Source organism: Anguilla anguilla, chromosome 4 (assembly GCF_013347855.1).
Source record: "Anguilla anguilla isolate fAngAng1 chromosome 4, fAngAng1.pri, whole genome shotgun sequence".
Lineage (NCBI taxonomy): Eukaryota > Metazoa > Chordata > Actinopteri > Anguilliformes > Anguillidae > Anguilla > Anguilla anguilla.
In genome coordinates this window covers 35503474-35526148 of record NC_049204.1, presented here as the reverse complement: position 1 = coordinate 35526148, position 22675 = coordinate 35503474, and the positions used below count along the sequence as shown (strand labels likewise).

The 22675-nt window shown below is 44.7% G+C and overlaps 1 protein-coding gene across 6 annotated transcripts in view; it reads left to right on the top strand.

Annotated features, from left to right (window-relative positions):
• The window catches only part of LOC118225850 (zinc finger protein 521-like), a 165838-nt gene that overhangs the window by 131021 nt on the left and 12142 nt on the right, over window positions 1-22675 (top strand). For all 6 annotated transcript variants that reach the window (XM_035414875.1, XM_035414874.1, XM_035414876.1 and 3 more), the window contains one exon: window positions 8461-8576. In XM_035414875.1, coding sequence (XP_035270766.1) covers window positions 8461-8576 — 116 coding nt within the window. The remainder of the gene's footprint in view (window positions 1-8460; window positions 8577-22675) is intronic.

The following is a 22675-nucleotide window of genomic DNA, read 5'->3' as shown; positions in this document are numbered from 1 at the left end:
ATAGATCAGCAGTCGCGTACTCTAGATGTCAGTGACAGTTGCACGCGTGACTGTTTTATCCGGAACCTTGCCGTGAAGTTCGTGTGAATATCACCAGACGAGAATAAAGTTTAATTTATAAATCCGCAAGGCAGATTAAATTGTTCATCTGAGCCGGTATCGGTTTCATGTCTTGTTTTGGGAGATTTCCTTTGTCTTTTGTTAATGTCATGGTTGCAGCAAGGTTACTGATAATTTTCTTTACTCAAAGTTTAAAAAGCTCATGGTTTCCAAAGCAAGGCACATACAGTAATTCTTTCAGGATTTGCAGAACTCGTATTTAATGGTTTATTCCGCTCTGAGGGAGTGTGAGTGTTTAGTCGGGCAGTGAAGAGTTTGCGCTGCCTAAGGATCGCGTGCGAGGTGTGTGACGTGTGCAGAGTAGGTGTGTGACGTGTGCAGAGTTAGGTGTGTGACGTGTGCAGAGTTAGGTGTGTGACGTGTGCAGAGTAGGTGTGTGACGTGTGCAGAGGTAGGTTTGTGACGTGTGCAGAGTTAGGTGTGTGACGTGTGCAGAGTTAGGTGTGTGACGTGTGCAGAGTAGGTGTGTGACGTGTGCAGAGTAGGTGTGTGACGTGTGCAGAGTTAGGTGTGTGACGTGTGCAGAGTAGGTGTGTGACGTGTGCAGAGTAGGTGTGTGACGTGTGCAGAGTAGGTGTGTGACGTGTGCAGAGTAGGTGTGTGACGTGTGCAGAGTTAGGTGTGTGACGTGTGCAGAGTAGGTGTGTGACGTGTGCAGAGTAGGTGTGTGACGTGTGCAGAGTAGGTGTGTGACGTGTGCAGAGTAGGTGTGTGACGTGTGCAGAGTAGGTGTGTGGCGTGTGCAGAGTAGGTGTGTGACGTGTGCAGAGTTGAGCAGCCTGAGACAAGGTGATGTCCCTCGCCCGAGTCATCTGAGGCTCAGCCCGATAATGAACAAACCGCTCGGTGAATACACAGCCTTCCATGGGCCTTAGTCACCAGTGCTCATCACGCCGGTGACTGCGCTGGCCGAGCAGTGGAGAGGAGGAGGAGGGGGGGATGAGAGAAGGAGGAGAAGAGGAGAGCAGGAGAAAGAAAGAAGTGGGGAAATGGGTGATGAGGGGAAGGAAGAAGGGGGAGGAGACGGGACGAAGAGAACGTGCGAGAGAGCTAAATTCGGAGAAAGATAATGCGGAGGAGGGAGGTAAGGACAGGACAGCTGTGGGGGGCAGAGGGGCAGAGAGCAGTGAGTCACGAGAGGCAAAGAATCGGGGATGAGAAGAGGGGACAGGGGAGGAGGAGGAGGAGGAGGAGAGAGGAGGGGAGGGGACTTGTGGGAGAGCCGGAGCTCCCCGGTAAGATGACAGAGTGACTCGTTCTCTCCCAGGGAGGATGTGACAGGCATCGGAAGGGAAGGAGCCTCCAGCTACGATCGGCCTGGCCTCTCCGGCAGGGGCTGCGGCAAGGACGACGGCCTGGAAGCGCCGATCAGGGAATACCAATGAAAAAGCCCAAACTTAAAACGAATAAGATCTGTCCGTGGGAGGGAAAGCTCCCAGCTCTCTCAGCGGTATCAGAGAGCGCCGCGGCTGAACCGTTCTCTGCACTCTGCGGAAAGCTTTTTCAAATATACCGCTGGCGGTACCGACGGACGCCTGGTTTAATACAACAAATAATGCGGCTATTTTAGATTTTAAAGTAAAGCAAAAGATTTAGACTTGGATCTTATATTAGTGGTTGAACTTGAAGCGTTCACCCTTAAAAGCCCGACACAGCACAGGCTTAACAACGCTGTTAACGCATTGCTGTTGTTCAAGATAATTAATCATCTGTTTTATATTATGCTGATAACGCTTGTAGAAAAAAAAACTGGCATGAATTCCCTTTGATTACTCCGTAGGTTTCTTTATCTCCGAGCAAAAGATAGGACCCAGATGAAACTTCAGAAAAATAAGATGATGTACACTTTTTTGAAAAAGGAAAAAAAAAAAAAAGGAAAAAAAAACGAAGAAACAAACAGCTTAATATTGCTTTTGTGCTTGCCTGAAGAAAACACACACTGACAAAAATGATGAGGCCACAGGAAAGGTCTGCAATTTGTGGCCCTTGAGAACTAATCAGAAGTGTAATATCAGCGCATTCCACCCACTGCGTGCGGGCCTTGCCCCCTTCACAACCTCCACTGCCTCTGCCAGCGAGCGTGGCGCATCGCGCCCGCTGATAGCGCCAGCCCACCGCAGAGGCCAAGGCCTCCTCCCGCCCCCGCGTCTCATCCGACGGTGCAAACAATGGCAGCTCCTGCAGAAATGGAGGGGGGGGGAAAAAACCGAAGAGAAAGAAACGCACGCAGGCAAATTAGCGGAGTCTCCGCGCGGCGCGCGCTCTTCTCGCGCTCCCTCCGCGGAACGCAGCCGTTCGGGAGGCAGCGCGTCCGTCCGCGCTGACCGCGCCTCGCTTTAAGTTTTGAAGGAGCTCGCCGCCGACGCAGGTTGAGGGTGGCACTCGAGAAGTTGTGAGTTTCTTTTGCTGAAGGTTGTGCCTTCAGGTGGATGTGACCCAGAGTCTGCTGTGACAGAATAGGAAAGAACTGGCCTGGGGGTAGGGTGGGGCTGTGTCCTCCCCAGGCTCCTGCTGCTGCAGGTGAATATGCAGCAAAGCTCATGGCAGCCATCTTATTTGATTGAGATTCTTAAGAACCAATGTGATTAAACGGAGAAAGAGATGCTCATTTTGTATGGCGGTATGAACATACAGTCAAAAAAGGGGTTTGGGTTTCCGGAGTTATTGACCAGACAAAACGGTGATGAAATTCAAAGCCGTTCGGTCAGATGGCTTTTCTCACCCCCACTCCCTCTCTCTCGTTGAGCTCATTGAGGAGTTTCGACTTGTTTAACCATCGTCGAGAACAAGTAACAGCAATTGCAGGCCGCGGCCTCGAAATTCAGAGCCAGCTTCCACACGAAAACGGAAAGATGCGCTGATCAGAGAACTGCTCCTGCTACGCAGGCCGCCCAAAGCCGGGCCAATTTATGGTAATCCCTGTAGCGAGAGGCATTGCGGGTGGCAGCAATGCAGAACCGCAGTCGTGTTACAGCCACAGTCCACCTGGCCCCGGGAAATTGACTTGAGATCAATGGTGAGCTCTGCCATACTGATTTTAGACATGCCCGCTGCATCTATCAGGGCACCAATCAGAAGGCATCGCTCGTGCTGCTGGCCGACGCACACGCTCTCTAATTGCTTTGTTTTCCTTGTCAGTCTATCTGCAGTGCCATGGTTACTGTTACTTTAGAGTCCGGTCAGAATAGAAGGAAGGAAAAAAAATAGAAAAAGGGGAAAAGGCCAATAGAACAGAATACAATAGTTAGGGATAGAATAGACTACATTTTATTAGGGCATAAATCCGGATTCAATCGATGTTTGTCATTAACTTCGACTCACGGTTCACAAAAAAGTATATTGTCTTTGAGTTGGTGAAGCTTTTGTTTGCACCGGGGTGATATTTTGAGCTCAACAGTCAACTTAGCTAAATTTACTTGCCAAACTGTGAGAAGAAAAAAAACAGGCACTTGCATTTATTTGTTATTTAAAGTGTCACATAATGGCCGCCACATTACATTTTAGTAGAGTGCATTTTAAAGGCCTTGCTGTGGAGGTCTTCTGCGTTTATTCAAGTGAGACTGGGCTGGTGAGAGATGAGGCTCTTGTCTCGGTAAAGTCTTTGTTAAAGGCTGGTGGGGTGATGTACAGTGAGGGGTTGCATACGGACCCTTGGGGCAGGGCTTTGAATACTGTATGGAGCAGTGTTGTCTGGGCCCCGGAGCGCAGTGCTCCAGAGAGAGAGATTCTCTGGATAAAGCCAAGCGAATATGCAATAATAATGAACTCCTCTTTCCCTGCAGAAAAAAAAAAGTGCTAATAAATAAAGCAGCCCCAGAGTGTGTGCGTTTCATCGGTTCCATTTCCCCTTCCGAAGGAACGCTTCCCTCTGCACAGAAAAGACGTCTCCCCGTTCAAGACAAAGGGCGAAATGTCCAGGTGGTGCATACATTACGCTGGGTGTCAGGGAGAAGCCTCGGCTGCTTAACAAATGGACTCAGAATTCTTGCAGTACTGTGTTATGCTGTGATATTTTTTTCCTTTGCTTCAATATATTTTTAGCAAGGAAAATGCTGTTATTTCATTTGCTGTACTGTAGCTTACCTTTGCGACACTTTACATGGCCAGCTGCACAGAGCCGGCCATTTAGCGTGTGATGTATGAAATGTGATGCTGGTACAGCGAAATATGAATCAAAATGGTTGGTCAACTGGTCAACTGCTTTTGCACGTGGCGGAACCTGTTTAGACTAACTGATATGGTTACTTGGGCCCATTTGACCACAGGGATTTGTACATTTATTGTTATTTATGTATATGTAATTTTGCTTTACTGAGATTAATAATCACTTTTTTAAGAAATACTGTACTTTGGTGAAGACAATAAATCTTCAAAAATGTAGTTTTAGAACAACACACAGCAGCAGCATTTATCATGATGGAAACAATTACCATTCCTTCCCTCCCACTGTCGGTGACTAGGTGTCCTTCCAGAGTCAAAACTCACCTTTTTAATTTGGCTTTTAGCGGACTCTCCTTTTTTTGTGTGATATGATTCTTTTATTTGATTTTCTGCAATCGCCTTCTGTTGAAAAAAGTGTCTTTGGGCGTCTTGAAAAGCACTTTAAATCAAATGTTTTGTTATTACAATTAAAGTGAAATAAATTTGACAACAGAAAGAAGGGCCCATCACTTAAATCAGAGACTTAAATACCAAATTCAAATTCACATATCGACTTCCCAAGCCGTTCTGTGGATCATAGGCTTTGTTTCATTTAAAGGACTGAGAAAGACAAATATGAATTGATATCGTAACTGTTTCCAATACAAAAAAGCAGAACAGCTTTAGAATACCTTTCTCCCAAGATCAGTGCATTGGGATTGGGATCTTTAAAATGGATTGTTTATCGGGAACAAATAAATAAGTAATAAAAGTAATGAGAGGAATTACTGCATGTAAGAGGGGATTTTTATTGAACTAATTGAGAGATGGGTGGAGGAAAATATCTAGTCAGCTATCACAGATTCAGAGATGTAAAACTTTGTGTCAGCGATAAAAAGTCTCTGTGTCCAGGTCCCATAAAGTTAAGTAACCTGTGCACATATGCAATTCAATCACCATTATCAAGTCACCATTATCAATAACCAGTAGGATTTGGCTTGAACCTGATTTTTATTCCTTTCAAGGTAGAAGAAGGATTTACTTCTTACTACAAATTATTTATATTTGTATTCATAAAAACCTAGAAAAAAATGTATAGTATGAGGAACAAAGAACAAATGTAATAAAAAATCAAGAACAACAACAGCAAGAAGAAGAAGACGAAGAAGCTGTTGTTCCCGGCAGTTATGGCAGTAAGATTTTTCCAACTTACTGCCATAAACACTGCAGTCATTGCTCAGGCTATCTGCTATTTTTAGCTTACTTATTTTAAATAAAATATGATTGTGGTAGTTTGGGCTCCAGTGATTTTTAAAACCTATTTGCCTGAAGCACCAGCCAGATTTGTGACACTAAAGATGAGGCTTACGGGCTTAAATGTCCTACAGAGGCAAATACGGTACATTTCCCTGACTGCAGAATGCAACCTCATCTCACCTTTGCTAGTCGAGCCAGTTGCAGAATATGTGGAATATGCCCCATCTTCATTCTGGTTCTGGTACTGAGGTAAACCGCATGTTTGGACTGTAGCTTGCGCTTACCCAACTTTGACGTGCTGTATTTTTTTATGTTTGCGGTTAGCACTGAAATGTGCATAAACTAAAACTGGTGCAGTCTAAGTGCCCCTCCCCACGTCATTGCTTCATTGTTACTTATGGCCTTGTTTCAACTATAGAATGTGTAGCAGCTGAGATAATTAAGCCAAAGCATGGAATTGCTCCCAAACTGCAAAAGGACTAAACATTGTTTCTATGCTTCAGCTAAAAATATTATTATTCATTCATAAATGTTGTTTAAATGTTGCTTGGAATTTGAGGCTATGATGAGAGACTGAGCTTCACGAGACCCAAAATGGGAGGCTCTGTCATGTGCTCACTGCTGCAGACCAGTTGTTCTCTGTTCCTATGCATAGCAAATTGCATTGATTGGTTCAAACGTGGCAGTGATTGACATAGCTCTCTATAACTGAACTCAATATGAGGTTTTTGAAACTGCTTTCATTACCACTACTGACTTTATAATTAATAAAATCAAATCAAATTGCATTCAATGCAATCTTTTTCATATCTGTTGCACAGAATAATTTAAGATTTGCATAACTAAGGTCAGCATACGGTACATTTTATCTATCTTCATAATAAGAACATAATTGACATAATCTTAAAGTCATCACATTTAGCACTTGGTTGCAAATCCTTTGTATTTGGTGGGTGTCTTTCCTGATGATGCTCTGGCAGGCCTGTACTGCAGCCATCTTCACTTCCTGTTTGTATAAACGACAGGTGAGCCTGTTGTCTGTTATGGAATGGGGATCCTATAAGAAGGAAGCTGCTGCATTGACACTTTGGCATGAATGATAATGAAGCTTTTTCTCAGAGTATCTATCAGGCAGCTTTGTGACTGCTAGCTTATCTGCAGTAGTTGGGTGCCACATATATGTTGCATCCGAGGCATTGGCAGTCTGTGTACACACGCGCGCTCCGCTCAGATTAATATTATAGACATAAACTTTTCTTGCTGGGGTCACAGTTGAGCTAGCTGTCCATCTGAAAGCTTTGCTGCCAACCCTAACTCTGCCTCTGGCACAGGGGGTTTAATTATTAATCGCGCATCTCCCAGGTAAAGCTTTGCAGAGTCTGAGGGCCTTGTTTTGTAGTCATTAAAATTGGAGCATGTTTATATTATTGAAGGCGTTTGCATCGAGCGCATAATCTGCGCTGATCTGAAGACACCCGAAGAGACCGTACCTCGGGTTCCTTTCATCCGACGTGTGGCGCCCTCGCGTAGCCATGGGGAAAAGTTTTCCGCCGATAAGAAATTCAAATGAAGCCGTAAATACTAACTTCTCCAGTGTACCAGGACCTCGGAGATTTGCTGTTTTAAATAGCAGTCCTTAAAGCATAGGGGTTTATGGGTCGGGGATAACAAACAGCATGTTTGAAGTGCTCCCTGGAGAACACACGCAAACTTTAGCAGTTTACCAGTATGGACTATTGCTTAATTAAATTGGATGGATATATATTTTTAACCGTCAGCTATACCGGTTTGTAGTGCAGTCACTGCACTGGGGGTCCTCAGAAATTAGTTGCCCACATGAATATTTATATTGTAAATATTATAATTAGCAGTGTAGACTAATGATGGCTCTTTTTTGTTAGAAGGGGTGACATTATTGTTGTGATATTTTTTTTTTCTCCTCGTGTTTTAAGTATGTAAATAGAACTTAGTTTTATTCCCCTATATGATGTGTGTACAGGACCAGTGAAAATTGGCAGTGTTGATTCCGCTAGAATGATGAGATTCAGTGGAGTATTGAAAGGAAGATGCACGTAGACTGCACAGTGTATTCTTCTTTCAATCATTTCAACATCGAACATTTTTCATTCAATTAATTTGCCGTGTGGTCAGCATCATCGTCAATTCGTATGTTTTAATTGCAAGTTAAATAAATAATTTATGATTTATATCACTAATTTGTTAACTGGCTGTGTTTGGACTGAAGCAGAATTTCAGTCGATATCCTATAAATAAGGCAATAGTTTTTTAAAATGGATTAGAACACAGAAATGTCAGGTATTAATGGCTTCCTGGTGTGCTTAAGTTTGGTGTAGTTATATGTGGACTGCAGAGATACTCACTAGACACGCAAGCCAGGCCCCTCCATACATGAGGGAATCCATTAGGTCAGTGTATCACACTCAATATTAACTATATTCAATATTCAAGTTTTAAAACCATAAGAAATGATAAACATAACTTAATCAAGAACATGTCTTTCTTTTTTTTTTCAACAGATGGCATTTTGAGGAATGTTCCTCCGTGTGGAGGAGTGTACACAATGTTCATTTCCTTGCTGTGTTTATGAATTATTGGTAACACTGCCATGGACCTGCTAGCTTTATTAATAATGGCAGAATGATCAAGAGTGTTTTTAAAAATTACATCACGATTCTAGCAGATGATGTAAACAAAGATTGTATTGTGCGCATAATGTAAATAGTTTATAGCAGTACAGCAGAGGAATGAAAAGTATACAACGGTCTTTGCTGATATTGATTCGCTGGAGCAAAGAAATCAAATTTCTTGTCTCTGACCTTTTTTTAAGGGTACGGAAGAATAGCCAACAAAACTAAAGCACTTCCTAATGTGTTTCTCCCCCCCCCCCCCCCCCCCCCCCCCCCCCCCCCCGTTCATCCACAGTTTTCGTTCAGGCGAGCAAGCTGCAGCAGCACATTTTCTCATCTCACGGTCAGGAGGACAAGATCTACGACTGCTCCCAGTGTCCCCAGAAGTTCTTCTTCCAGACAGAGCTACAGGTGCGTGTCCAACCCGAGGAGCCGAGCGCTGGTTACCCATGCGATCGCCTCGTCCACTTCCAGCACCCCCTCACCTCGTGCCCCTCACCCAAAGCACCCCACCCCACCCCCCAACCCCACAGTGCTTATGTGTGCTTTTGGGTGAGGGGGGCGGGGGGGTGCTTTGTTGAACACCCTAATATTCCAGCCTCAGCCACACAGTGAAACATACAAAGTATATAACATTGTGTGTTGCTTTGTTCGGTTCCTGGTCCCCATACTCCCTCCCTTTATTTCTCCACAAAAACAAAGTCCAGTACCCCACAGTACACGTACAATTCTCACAACACCATTACATCATTACAACATAGCGGCGAGACCGAGCAAATGCGTCCTTTTTGCTTGTGAAGGCCTCTACCCACAATGCTGTTGGGCCCAAACTGGCCAGAATGGGCAATCTTCTGGGTCTTATTAATAACCATTCCTCACAGTACATGATGAACCAGGGCACACTGGACTGGTGGCCCTTTCCTGAATTCGCTGAGTAGGTGCAAGGAGAACAAAATAAATACTCCAGAAGCTAGTAAAGCAGTTTTCTTACACTTGTCTTTCCAACCCAGTACAAATAATAACGTGCAGGTAAAACCATGTCTGTATTTTATACTCTACAAATAGCGCATATAGTCAAAATAATAGGCAAAGCAAAGTGGTTTTGATGCCTCTTGAACTTAGCTGGAAATTAGTTTATGGTTTAATTAAAAATGTAATTTAATTCAAAGTAATCATTTAAAATGGGGGTCTAGACATAAGGTTTGGCATTTTTACATAATGAGCACTTGTCTTAATAGACGCTGTCTGACAGCATGTCTTATGAGACACTGTCTGATCGTGTGTCTTACGAGACGCTGTCTGATCTTTTTCGGTTGATGTGCAGTGGCCTTTAGATGAGGTGCCTGCCTTGGATCATTAATGGGACCGACATTAATATAGCCGACAGATGACACAGAGTAATATGGAAGACTGAAAGAGTAACAGTGGATCGAACTCCAGTGCACAGGCACAGAAACACAACAGCGGCACTGCATTAGCATTGTTAGTCATTTGTATCTAACAAGAGAATAGAGTAGACTCTCTTTCCCCTCTAATTACATGCTCTTAAAAATCATAATTCAGAAACCAGCCACTAAGCTATTAGGTGCCAGGAGCAAGGTTAATGCTACCAATATCATCACTGACTGTTTGTTAGTCAGTGCCCAGCAAAGAAAATCAAAATGCAGACGTTGAAGGTCATTGTCGAAACGGTAAATGGCAAGCCTTCCCGCTTGTGTGTGAGCGGCATGTAACTGCGACCGGCGTGGCACTGCGGACACCTCATCTGTGTGCCGCACGCACAAGCCCATTAATGTGCCTAACCTCAAAAAGACTGCTTTGAACCCGAGTCCTTTCATCTGTCTGCCTGTACTTCTGTACGAACGAACAATGTTGGGAAGCAGTTTAACTGCATGTAGTTAAACTAGTAGTTTAATTACATTTTGTAGATGTTTGGTGGTAGTTCAACTAATTTCAGATTTGAGTAGCAGTTGTAGTACTTAATTGCTTTTATGTTTTTCCGTCACTACAGGAACTGCCAACTACTTTTAGGCCTAAAATATATATTTTTTTCCAAACCCTTTTGGTCAAATACTGTCTCCTTCTCACTTTTCCCTCTAATTGAGGAAAAAGTGAGAAGCACTCCGCTCCACTGCCATTGCCAATGGTCAACTGCCAATTGCCACATATTGCTGGCTCTCCCCACTGAACTGTATAGTGGTTCTCGCCGTGTTCAAAAAGAAGGCATTGGTCATGCGTCATGTCTGGGGAACACAATAATGTCGTTTTTTTTGGTTTTTTTAAAAGTAGCTTGTACTACATTTGAGTAATTGTAGTTTTGCAAGCTGCATTTCTCTATAGGGTAGCTTTGGCTGTTTGGCTGTAACTACTTTCAGTGTGAAGCAATCAGTAGTTTGTACAACTACGCTTTCCGAGTTGTTTCCTCAACACTTCAAATGAACATGTTGTTCTTTCTCTCGTATTAGCCGATTGCGATGTGATTTTTTTAAAAGAAATGCATGGTATTTTATTAATGCCAAACACTCTGGGGATGTTGCTAGCTTGAGTTGCTTTCTTGAGTGATGGACATTTTTGGGGGAACTGATCACCCCACCTCTCCCGGCTTTGTTTTATCCCTGCTTATATTTATTTCACAATTTTTTTTTTTTTGAAGTTGCTCAGACAAGAGCAAGCATGAAAGATATATGACCTTTTCTGCGAGGGGTTATGAAAGAACTACAGGCCTGAGCCATTGAGGGAAAAACAATCATTATATTCAACCTGTGCATTGTTCTCTTGCTGTCTCCTGCGGATGCACACATCTAGGCTGTTGTACTATCTGTCAGGTTTGATTTCTGCCATTGACTGCAACACTGGGGCCCTAGCAGTGATCTCTCTCAAGTTACAATCAGGAGCTGCTCCTAATAACGGAGGTGCGCTTGTTTTATTTTTTCGGGCGGGGGCTCGGGGTGTGCGAGCGGGACTTTTACGGGGGGCTCCCTGTCTGGTTTCATCACTGGCAGCGGGCTCAAGCGCGCCTCGCGGTCTCTCCGCTCGGATTAGTGTCTCGCGTCGCCGTTTACACGAAATTACCGCTTTCCACGTCGGGCCTCCTGTCAGTGACACGGGCCTGTCAGACCACCGTCAGATTATCATTCTGTCCCTTACTAACAAACCGTGGTGAGGAAAACCTGCCCCCCCCCACCCCGCATTCCCCACCCCCCCTTACAGAGGAGAGAAGAGCTGCCAGCAGCAGCAGAAATCAATTCAGCATCCAGCAACCAGTCTTTCTTTCATTTTTGAAACACATACACACACACGCACACAAGTGCACACACAAATACACAGATAAACATGCATGCATATTGTATAACACACGCACATACGCACAAATGCACAAATACACACACAGATACACATGCACGTATATTATATAATACATTCACACGCACACACACACACACACACACACACATACACACATACAGATACTATATAAACTATATATGTATTATTTTTTTCCTTTTCCATCCACTGCAGTATCGGAGGTTAAAGATCAGCCTCAAGCTGGGTCAGAGTTGCCAGGCCAGGTAGAAGCATGCAGGGCTGATATTTTATTAATACGATGCCGGGATTCTGAATTCGGAAAGGCCCTGACAAACTCAGTGACAGGTGAGCCTCCTGCCGCAGAGCCCTGCCCGGCGAGGAGCCGGCTAATTCCGCCCGCGTCGCGAGATGGACCATACAAGGGCCTCCCTCTAATCAGCCCTCTAAGGACCCCCCGGCTGCCCTCCCACACCCCCCTCCCGCCAGCCCTCTCCCCCCCACCCGCCCCCCCCCGCCCCCTGCCCAGCCCCGGCCGCCGTCAGCGGGAGGCAAGGGGAAAAGCAATCTCCTGCAGACTGGCACTGAAGTGAGATTCAAACCCCTGCTTCCACATCTCCAGAGGAGGCCCCCCACGCTCGGAGAGAGTGAGGGAGGGAGGGAGAGAGGGGTGGAGCGCAGACACTTCTTCCTGAGGAGCTGTCAGGAGGAGAGCGAGGCGGACGTCTCCGGGCGGGTCCAGGCCGAGCATCGCCTCAGCCCGATTTTACGCCGCCATTTTCTCAAGGTTTTTCACTCGTCCTTAAACTCCCCACCCCATCCACCAGACCCTTTCCCCTCTCGGTTGGAAAGGAGAAAGGAACATTGCTAAAAGAGCGCGTTTCGTTCTGGTCCCTGCCGTGATCAACTTCCCCTTTGTTTCCCCAGCTCTGAGCTTGTCGTCTCTTTTTAGTCCAGTGCAGGGGACAGACAAATCGGCACAATCAGCACTGAAATATTTATAAGGGCTGAATGAAAGATCAGATTAATTTTTTTACTCGTGTGTGGCTGGCCGTGCTACACAGTAGATCCTGAAACCGCAGCGTTGCGCTGGTTCCCTTGTGCGCTGTTTTTGTCTACGAGTGCAAGGTGGCACCTGGAAAGTCTGCAGAACTTTGCTAATATTTCTGGGCATGTTTATAATTTTTTCATGCCTGGATCATCTAGGTTGTCGTGCCAAAGACCTGGGTCCAAAAAACCTGATGATGAAAATCTGAGCGCTGATGTTTGACTACGTCCCACAGCCACACATAAATGGCCGCTGCTCTCCTCACATGCAGTCCGTCATGGGGGCTCTTTTAGCCATAGTTTTTGTTTGTGAATTCACAAGACCATGTTGGCCTCAGGTTGCCCATCATTGGCTCGGATTTCCTGTCTTTGGGGTTGCAGTGGGAGAGGAACAATACCAACGGAATCCTTTAATGAGATCTTGTAAAAACAGGTCCAGGTGTCCTTCTCAGTCCTGAACAGGGGCACTAAAATCACAGAACTTGTCAAGATTAGTTCCGCCATAGATGTACTTAAAGCAGACTGCGTCAAAGAATGGTGGTCCCAAGTATTTAAATTATTTGTTAAATATCAGGTAGACCAACAAAAAAAAAATTCAAATTCATTTTTCCCATTGTTAAAAATGGTGTACTGATGCTTTAGGAGCTTATGCCAGTGTCAATGTAGTGTTGGTGGGCAGTATGCATACAGAACAATACCTTTTTTTAATAGAACATAGCAATCAGTTATTTTGAAAATAGCGCTACTGGTACTGTGAGTTGTGGTGAAGAATTTTGACTAGAAGTTAAAATGTTCCTATCGAAGGACAGTTCTAAAACAATTATTTTCATTTATGACTTAACACAGATGTATAAATTTCAGGAAAATATTTCATAATGCTCTTAATTAAACTAGTTATACTTAAAACATTGTTGTGTGGGCACTGACTGGAATTTCATCTGCTTTTAACAAATTTGTCAACAAATAGTCACACCATGAAACTGATTTTACTCTTCTCTCACCACCTTTTTTCTGTTTGGATACCCCCATGTGAAATTATCGGACTGCTTTTCATGCTGCTGCTTGAAATTAGTTTTTTGCTTATTATGTGTCTATTTTTTGAAGCTGCAGTTGTGCAGATGTGACCTGCTTTTAACCAAGAAATGTTATTAAAAACACATATTGCCCTCAACTGTAATATGTGCATGTTTAAGCATACTTATTGGTAACTGACCTATGGCTGTTTTGAAAATGCAATGCACGTATTCAAGCCCATGAGAAGGCTGAAGTGTTTTGAACACATTCTGAGCAGAAATTCGATGCAACAGATTTTCAAAGTCTCCTGCAGTACACCTTAAAAAAAGGTCAATTTATGTTTGAAAATCAACCTGGTGTTTTATTGGACAAACTGGACATATGCCTTTCGAAATTAGTCGATGATTGCTATGTACACTCCAACATTTTAGAAATTTGCTTTTAAGAGAAAGCAATGCTCAAGGCCTTTATAGTCTACTCAGCGGATGGTAATAATTCTTCACATTACCTTTTTATGGAGTGGCTACTTCACCTAAAAAATGGAGTGTAGTTGCAGAGTTGTTTGAACGTCTACTTGTCTCTGCAACATTTTTTTATGATACACTTGCTTCAGAATTGCCACTTTTGATCCGATACTGTTCTTCTTTCTGTTGTTTTTTGTTTGTTTGTTGTTTTCACACCAGTCTTACACCGTGTGGTACACATTTACGGGCAAAATAGCTTGGCTGCATTTGCTTCCTATTTTGATGGCCACCTTTATTTCCATCATTAGTTCCGGTATACTGCAGACCCTAAAAGTACTCCCAGCATGCAGTGTTGTCGTCCCCCCGCCCAACAAAATAAATTCCTGTCGTTCAGGAGGCTTTAGCATTTGATCGCAAGCGTGATCGTTCGCCCTGCCTCGGCCCGACCGAGCCCTCGCAGAAGCTGATATATTTCCGGTCCCTAATAAAATGGGCGTCTGATTTCTTTTCGCGCGGCTTCTCGGATTCCTCGTCTGCCCCTGCAGCGCAAAATAATTCATGCTCTCCGAGTCAGTCGCTGCCTTCGTGTGACCGTAGCGCAGGTTTGTTTGGTCTCCGGGGGCCAACGCCGCAACTGCAGTGCGTCCACTCAGGTAGTTTGACGGGCAGCTAGAACGTTACGCCGCGCCGTGCCTTCCGCAGCGGTGAAAAACGCACGGAAGCAAAAGGCCTCGGACGTGTCGTAGAAATCGCTCCGCTGTTTCCTTCTTCACCCCGACAATCTTCCAGGGGCGCGAAATGCCACGTTGTCATTAGTATTCAGAGGATCTCTTGCGAAGCCTTAGCATGACAGGTCCTTAGGGGGGCAACAGTGTGGAGTAGTGGTCGGAGCAGTGGACCCTGAACTCTTTTGGAGGGTTCAGGAGTCTTCATTGCATAATGCCGGGCTACCCTCGAACAAGGTGCTTGTCGTTACCCTCGTTCTAAACGCTCAACCGGAGAAAGGGGTTTCGGAAAGTATGCCGCGTGACATCTTGTAGCATTTTAGAGCCATTTCATTTGATTGCGTGATCAGCTGACGCGCCACCATTTCACCAGGTTTTAGATTTGAACAGAAATACGTGCAGGTGTTTGCCAGGCATTTCATTGTGAGGTGGAGGAGTAAAAAAAATATTTGACGTTTTTATACCGGTGTGTGTTTTTTTTTTTCCCAGATAGTGCTTTAAAGAGTAAGGACTGGTTTAATTGACTGAGGAGGAGTGTGAATTAGAGTGACGTTTCCTCAGGCACCTTCAGACACCTAGACTTAATTGGGGTGCTTCTTTAAAGGATCCCTTTTAAAGATGATATAAACCACACGCTTTAATGAGAGTGAGGGACTGATAACATCAATTTAACATCTTGTTCCACTTCCTCCGTCGTTTGATGTGTTCTATTTTTAAGGTGTGAGTGCGCGTGTATGCGTGTGTGTGCACACACACATGTGTGCATATGTTCATAGCTGATATACATTGGTATGACATGTAATTTGCCTTTTGGTTGTGACGTTACTAGTATACTCATAGCAACAAATTCATTTTTCATGTATGCTTTATATTTCACTTACATTTGTCTTACATTTATGTGTTTGTAGATATATAGTTGTTTGTAGTTTTAGGAGGAGGTTAATATTTCTGTTTTTGGAAGGTTTTTTTTCTGTAGTTTTCAACAACCTCTCAGTTCTTCTGGTGTGTGTTAATTCTGATTTTATTTTTAATTCACTGTTCCTCTGTTTTAACGCGTGATAAAATTGCTTCCAAAGCCAGAAAAACTTTTCAGGTAATTTTCCCTTTCCATACAAAGATTTTATTTTTCTAATTATTTCTTTGGAGGGAAATCTTACTTATTTGAAGTTCTGTTACTGTTCATATAACTGGATGGTGGTCTCAATTCTTTTCACAAAGATCACTCCCTGTCCTGGGCTAAGATTTATTCTTTCTCAATATAGCCTGAAAAATTAAAAAGCAAAATAGCACAGAGAGTTCTTCATAGGGTTCAGCTCAGAGTTGTCATGTTCCTCCTCTGTCATGTGGCTTTACATAGTAGCTTCATTTCATGCTATTTTTCATCAGAGCTGCACTTATGCAGCACAGTCCACCATTCTTCCCCCGCTGTCCTCATTAGACGGGCAGTGTAAACCCCTTAATTGTGTAATATGTTTTTACATCTGTTTGCAGTGTAAATACTGCAAGTGTCATTGTTTTGCCTTAGCAGTGTTTCTTTTGTTTGTTTTCTGGGACCAACCTTGACACCCCCCCCCCCCCCCCCCTTTGCCCCCATAATTCTCATCCTGTCTACATCCCAGCGGACCTCAAATCACATGATACACAATGGCGTATTTACTTTTAATCATTGCTAGGCATGAACACCTTTGAAATTGATTACAAAATTTTAAATAAGTATATTGTGCGATTTCTCATTTTATCTCTCTTGCTGTTCAGGTGCCTGGTTTTGAAGTTATCACACAGGAGTTCTGAATTAAAAGATAAAATGAACAGAAACATCCAGAGGAGTGCAGTGTTAATATTTAAGATTATTTGTGACAATGCGCAAGTATACTGTAAACATTCCGGCGTTGCCCTTTAAAGGCGAGCAAACAACATGAAAGTGGCACTCAGATAAATGGCAATGTTGGAGAGGAGTGACGTTCTGTTTCCCAGGTAGCGCGGAATTAGACAACATGACAGGCCTAGGATCCTAAGAGGATTTCTGCTGTGTCTGCTGTGTGTATATGTAGGCGCATGCATCTCTCTATATCTCTCTCTCTCTCTCTATCTCTCTATTTCTCTGTCTCTCTCTCTCTCTCTCTCTCTCTCTCTCTCTCTCTCAGGGTCTGATTTGTGTATGCAAACACACATTATCTGGAGGGAGATGTGACAAATACTCCCACAAGTCTTTGAGAGCTCTTCCTTTTCTTGCGTTTTCCCCTCCTTACTGGGGACGTGTGAACCACATTGTCAAATTTAACTTTGTTCCCAGTTTGTAGACAAAAAAACCAAACAAACAGGAAAATCTACACCGTGCATAAATGTATTATTTGTTTTCTGAAGTGCGTTAGGGTTACTTTTTCTTGAACTTTCCGGAACTTTGATAAGACATACCATTACTTGATAATGTCAAGAAAATCTGAACACTAATTTAAATATTGTGGACTGGTATGTCACATTTTCAGCTTTGTGTTTTTTCCAGGCAATCACTGAAAAATAGTTTTATTTTTTTCCAACGTTATCTCTTCTTGTGGCTCTGTCTAAATGTCTTTCCTGTGGACTTACAGGGTTCTGCTTATAACTAAAGATTAACAATCTATATCCATAGGCAAGAGAATGGATTGTTATTTAGGGAAGTGACACCAGAAGATTGCAGGTTTGAAATGCTGACCTTTTGCATTGCATTGTATATGGATGGTATATTTACAAAAAAAAAAAAAAAACATTTTAAATACACCCCAGATAAGGGTCGAAAGCAAATATTGTAATGTCATTTACTTGACTGGTGGAGGCATCGCATCCTCGTCAACATCGCGTGTAATTGTTCCACGAGCGTCGGGTTGTGGAAAGGGGGTTGCCCCCCCCCCCCCCCCTTGAGCGGGGATGCAAATGCCTGTGGAGTGGAAAGTGAGGCGGCTCTGGTCTGGTGAAATAATAATGCTTTATGAAAGTCTCCAGCAGACAATAACAGCATTATTCTCGGGCTGCGAGCGAGATGGAGGACGTCTCTGAAGGATTCGCCGTGCTGGAGCATCGCCGCCGCTCCCTTTAGTCTCGACGACGCTGGCAGTCCCTCTGAGCCCCGCTTCCCATTGCCTGCAGTCAGACTTTTGGGCCACACACACCAGACTGCGTGCGCTACCTGTCATCTCCTAAAACATTAAAATGCATAACAGCGTATCTCCATTAGTTTGTTAATAATATCCTCGAGTCATGTAGTGAAGGTCTTTTTCACAACGGATCAAATTAGATTTAAAGGACAGTAGCTCTTCCGTGTATTGTAGGTGGGGTTGTGGGGGGAGGGGGGAGGGGGGAGGGGGCAAATAATTCAGATTCAGATGCGGTCAGCGACGTGGTGTGTTGGAGGGGGGGGGTTTGTTTTTTAAGGGGGAAATGGTGTAGGGGTTGGGGGGGGGGGGGGGCGGTTAGAGTCACTCATGTATGAAATGGTTAATTGTGAGAGTGTCGTGTTTTTACTCTTGGTTCTGAGGCGAGGGGGTCCCACAGATCCTATCTCCCTCCCAGTGACAGGTAGAGTACATTTCCTCCCTCTCCCTAATTATAAAATGTAGCCCAGGGCTAGTTCCCCGCGCAGACCTACCCCCCTGCTCGGCGCTTACAGAAGGGCCTCAGAGGATGCCATTAATTATGGAGTTTATTCATAGTCTTCATTTAGTGTGGAAAAGTGACTGTGTTGACCACACCTTCTAATTGAGCAGGTGTTTTTTTTCTCTCTCTCTTTTTTGGGTGGGGGGGTGAGGGGGTTGGGGGGGAGAGACAGGTTTCTATTCTGTTTTCTACCCCGTCACTGCCTCTCCTAATGAGACCTTTAATAAGACTACAGAAGCCGATTCGCCGGAGTCGAAACAGCGGGATTAAGGCATTATGCGTTTGGGCAGCGTTCGCTTGTCTGGTTAGACGTGGTAATGAGTCTCATTTGCGGCTGAAAAACAATGCCTGGTTAAAGGGGATGTTTTCCTTTTCTTCCTCAATAAACCCGACTTTCAGTGTCGGTCACGAAAACAAAAATATATATATATTTTAATGCAGTTGCCTGAAAATCTCTTTAGACATTGAGCTTAGAAGACTGAGTGAGAGAGCAGGCGCGGGGCTTTGAGTCATTATGAGTGAATGAGTAAATCATTTTAAATTTGTGAGTGAACATACAAATGAACAGAAGAGTGAAAGAGTAAATAATTATGAACGAGTGAGTGAACATGTTAGTGAACAGAAGAGTGAAGGACTGAATAATTTTTAATGAGCGAGCAAGTGAGGGCGTGTGGTTTTGGTTAGTAATGACTGAATGAGTAAATAGTTTTAAATAAGTGAGTGAGTGATAGAAAGTGAGTAAATCATTTAAAATGAGTGAGTGTGCATGTGAGTGATAGAAAGTGAGTAAATCGTTTAAAATGAGTGAGTGACTGCAGAGAGTGTGTGAGAGAGAGAGCAAATAATTATGAATGAGTTATGGGTGCAACAGTCATGGTTCAGTTCGGTTCACAATTTTGATGTTATGGTTTCAGAGGTTACTGTACATTTTTGGTAAAGCATGGAAAAAAGTACCATTGCCAACTGCATTCTAATTTTCATTTATTTGGCAAAAATTTATTAAATTTCTATCAAAACATAATCAAATCATTACCAATCATTAACAAGCAGGTTTTCACACATTTCCTTTAATTAGTATTATTGTTATTTTCAAATATAAAATAATCTCCACATTAAAGGCTGAGACCATCAAAATAAAATGCATCATGAACTGAACCTGCATTCGACTATGTAAACAAGACAAGAAAGAGTACATGATTAATTTGAATTTCAAATTAAAGATAGTCAGTGCTTATCCAGTTGGAATTTAAATTTAGTATATTACTATATCAAAATTAATAGAACATGGTTGCAACTTAGGTTTCCTGCAACGGACACATCTTCGCTGTGTTTCCATTAGCATAGGTAATGTTTCTACCCAGTGGTGTTTTATCCACCAGCTGTTCCCCATCACTACCGTTGTTAACGTTAAAACCATAACGCTCCCGTACAGCAGACTCAGATGACGTCGGAAGATACACTAACTCTAGTTTTGATTTGTGCATTTGCTGTTTCGTAAACTTCAGCTGAACTGCGCTTACCACAACTTCACCTGTGCAAATACTTCCACTAGATTTTTTATTTAAATTAAAGCAGTGTTAACTAATTTTTGTATTGCTTATTTTCAGTGTTATTATGGCATCAAATATAAATGGTCGACATAACCTTTATATGATTTTTATATATTTTTTAAACACAAAGTTGTGAGTGCCTACATTGAAAACATAGCTGGTCATAAAATAATGTTTTCAAAGCATGCAAACCCAACCAAACCTAGCCGAACATCGAACCAAACCACGTATGGCAAAACGAACAGTTCAGGTTTTTTTTTATTTTATGTGAACCGTTGCATCCCTGTAACAAGTGAATGTCAGTGAGGGAGCAGGTCAGTTAGTAGTAACTGTGTGAGTGAGTGAGTGCGCACGTGCACTAGTGAGGGAGCGGGTGAGTAAGTAGTAACTGTGTGAGTGAGTGAGTGCGCACGTGCACTAGTGAGGGAGCGGGTGAGTAAGTAGTAACTGTGTGAGTGAGTGAGTGAGTGAGTGCGCACGTGCACTAGTGAGGGAGCGGGTGAGTAAGTAGTAACTGTGTGAGTGAGTGAGTGCGCACGTGCACTAGTGAGGGAGCGGGTGAGTAAGTAGTAACTGTGTGAGTGAGTGAGTGCGCACGTGCACTAGTGAGGAAGCGGGTGAGTAAGTAGTAACTGAGTGAGTGAGTGAGTGTGCACGTGCACTAGTGAGGGAGCGGGTGAGTAAGTAGTAACTGTGTGTGTGAGTGAGTGAGTGCGCACGTGCACTAGTGAGGGAGCGGGTGAGTAAGTAGTAACTGAGTGAGTGAGTGAGTGCGCACGTGCACTAGTGAGGGAGCGGGTGAGTAAGTAGTAACTGAGTGAGTGAGTGAGTGCGCACATGCACTAGTGAGGGAGCGGGTGAGTAAGTAGTAACTGTGTGAGTGAGTGAGTGAGTGAGTGCGCACGTGCACTAGTGAGGGAGCGGGTGAGTAAGTAGTAACTGTGTGAGTGAGTGAGTGCGCACGTGCACTAGTGAGGGAGCTGGTGAGTAAGTAGTAACTGTGTGAGTGAGTGAGTGCGCACGTGCACTAGTGAGGGAGCTGGTGAGTAAGTAGTAACTGTGTGAGTGAGTAAGTGTGCACGTGCACTAGTGAGGGAGCGGGTGAGTAAGTAGTAACTGTGTGTGTGAGTGAGTGAGTGCGCACGTGCACTAGTGAGGGAGCGGGTGAGTAAGTAGTAACTGTGTGAGTGAGTGAGTGCGCACGTGCACTAGTGAGGGAGCTGGTGAGTAAGTAGTAACTGAGTGAGTGAGTGAGTGCGCACGTGCACTAGTGAGGGAGCGGGTGAGTAAGTAGTAACTGTGTGAGTGAGTGAGTGAGTGCGCACGTGCACTAGTGAGGGAGCGGGTGAGTAAGTAGTAACTGTGTGAGTGAGTGAATGAGTGAGTGCGCACGTGCACTAGTGAGGGAGCGGGTGAGTAAGTAGTAACTGTGTGAGTGAGTGCGCACGTGCACTAGTGAGGGAGAGGGTGAGTAAGTAGTAACTGTGTGTGTGAGTGAGTGAGTGCGCACGTGCACTAGTGAGGGAGCGGGTGAGTAAGTAGTAACTGTGTGAGTGAGTGAGTGCGCACGTGCACTAGTGAGGGAGCGGGTGAGTAAGTAGTAACTGTGTGAGTGAGTGAGTGCGCACGTGCACTAGTGAGGGAGCGGGTGAGTAAGTAGTAACTGAGTGAGTGAGTGAGTGCGCACATGCACTAGTGAGGGAGCGGGTGAGTAAGTAGTAACTGAGTGAGTGAGTGAGTGCGCACGTGCACTAGTGAGGGAGCTGGTAAGTAAGTAGTAACTGTGTGAGTAAGTGAGTGCGCACGTGCACTAGTGAGGGAGCTGGTGAGTAAGTAGTAACTGTGAGTGAGTGAGTGTGCACGTGCACTAGTGAGGGAGCGGGTGAGTAAGTAGTAACTGTGTGAGTGAGTAAGTGAGTGCGCACGTGCACTAGTGAGGGAGCTGGTGAGTAAGTAGTAATTGTGTGAGTGAGTGAGTGTGCACGTGCACTAGTGAGGGAGCGGGTGAGTAAGTAGTAACTGTGTGAGTGAGTGAGTGCGCACGTGCACTAGTGAGGGAGCGGGTGAGTAAGTAGTAACTGAGTGAGTGAGTGAGTGCGCACGTGCACTAGTGAGGGAGCTGGTGAGTAAGTAGTAACTGTGTGAGTGAGTGAGTGTGCACGTGCACTAGGGAGGGAGCTGGTGAGTAAGTAGTAACTGTGTGAGTGAGTGAGTGAGTGAGTGCGCACGTGCACTAGTGAGGGAGCTGGTGAGTAAGTAGTAACTGTGTGAGTGAGTGAGTGCGCACGTGCACTAGTGAGAGAGCGAGCGCGGTTTAAGAGGCCGTCTCGTGGGACCAGTGGGAGACGCGGGGAGGTAAACAATGGGCAGCTCGTCCTGCGGCTGCTCGCACCCCCCCTCGCTGACCCCCCCCCCCCCCCCCCCGGGCCCGGCCTTGACAGGCAAGCACTGCGGGCGAGCGTGCAGCTGCTCCCGCCCTCCCAGCCCCCCCTTCCCTATCCCAGCAGGCCCCTCACATGCCCCCCCCCCCCCCTTGAAGAAAGAGCAACGCAGCGCAGGGGCGTCAGAGAGCAGGAGCCTGTGACACCAGGACCGAAGGGCTGTAATTTAAAAACACAAGGCCTGCTTTTAAAATGGAAGACGGCCCCTCTTTGTCTGGAGGCCCCCATTTGATGGCGCGGTGGCGGCGATGCGGAGCTTTGAGCCAATAGCGCTCAGCCGTCATCGGCGGCCACGGGGGCTGTTTCTTCTCCACGGCGCTGCTTTTCATCACCAGC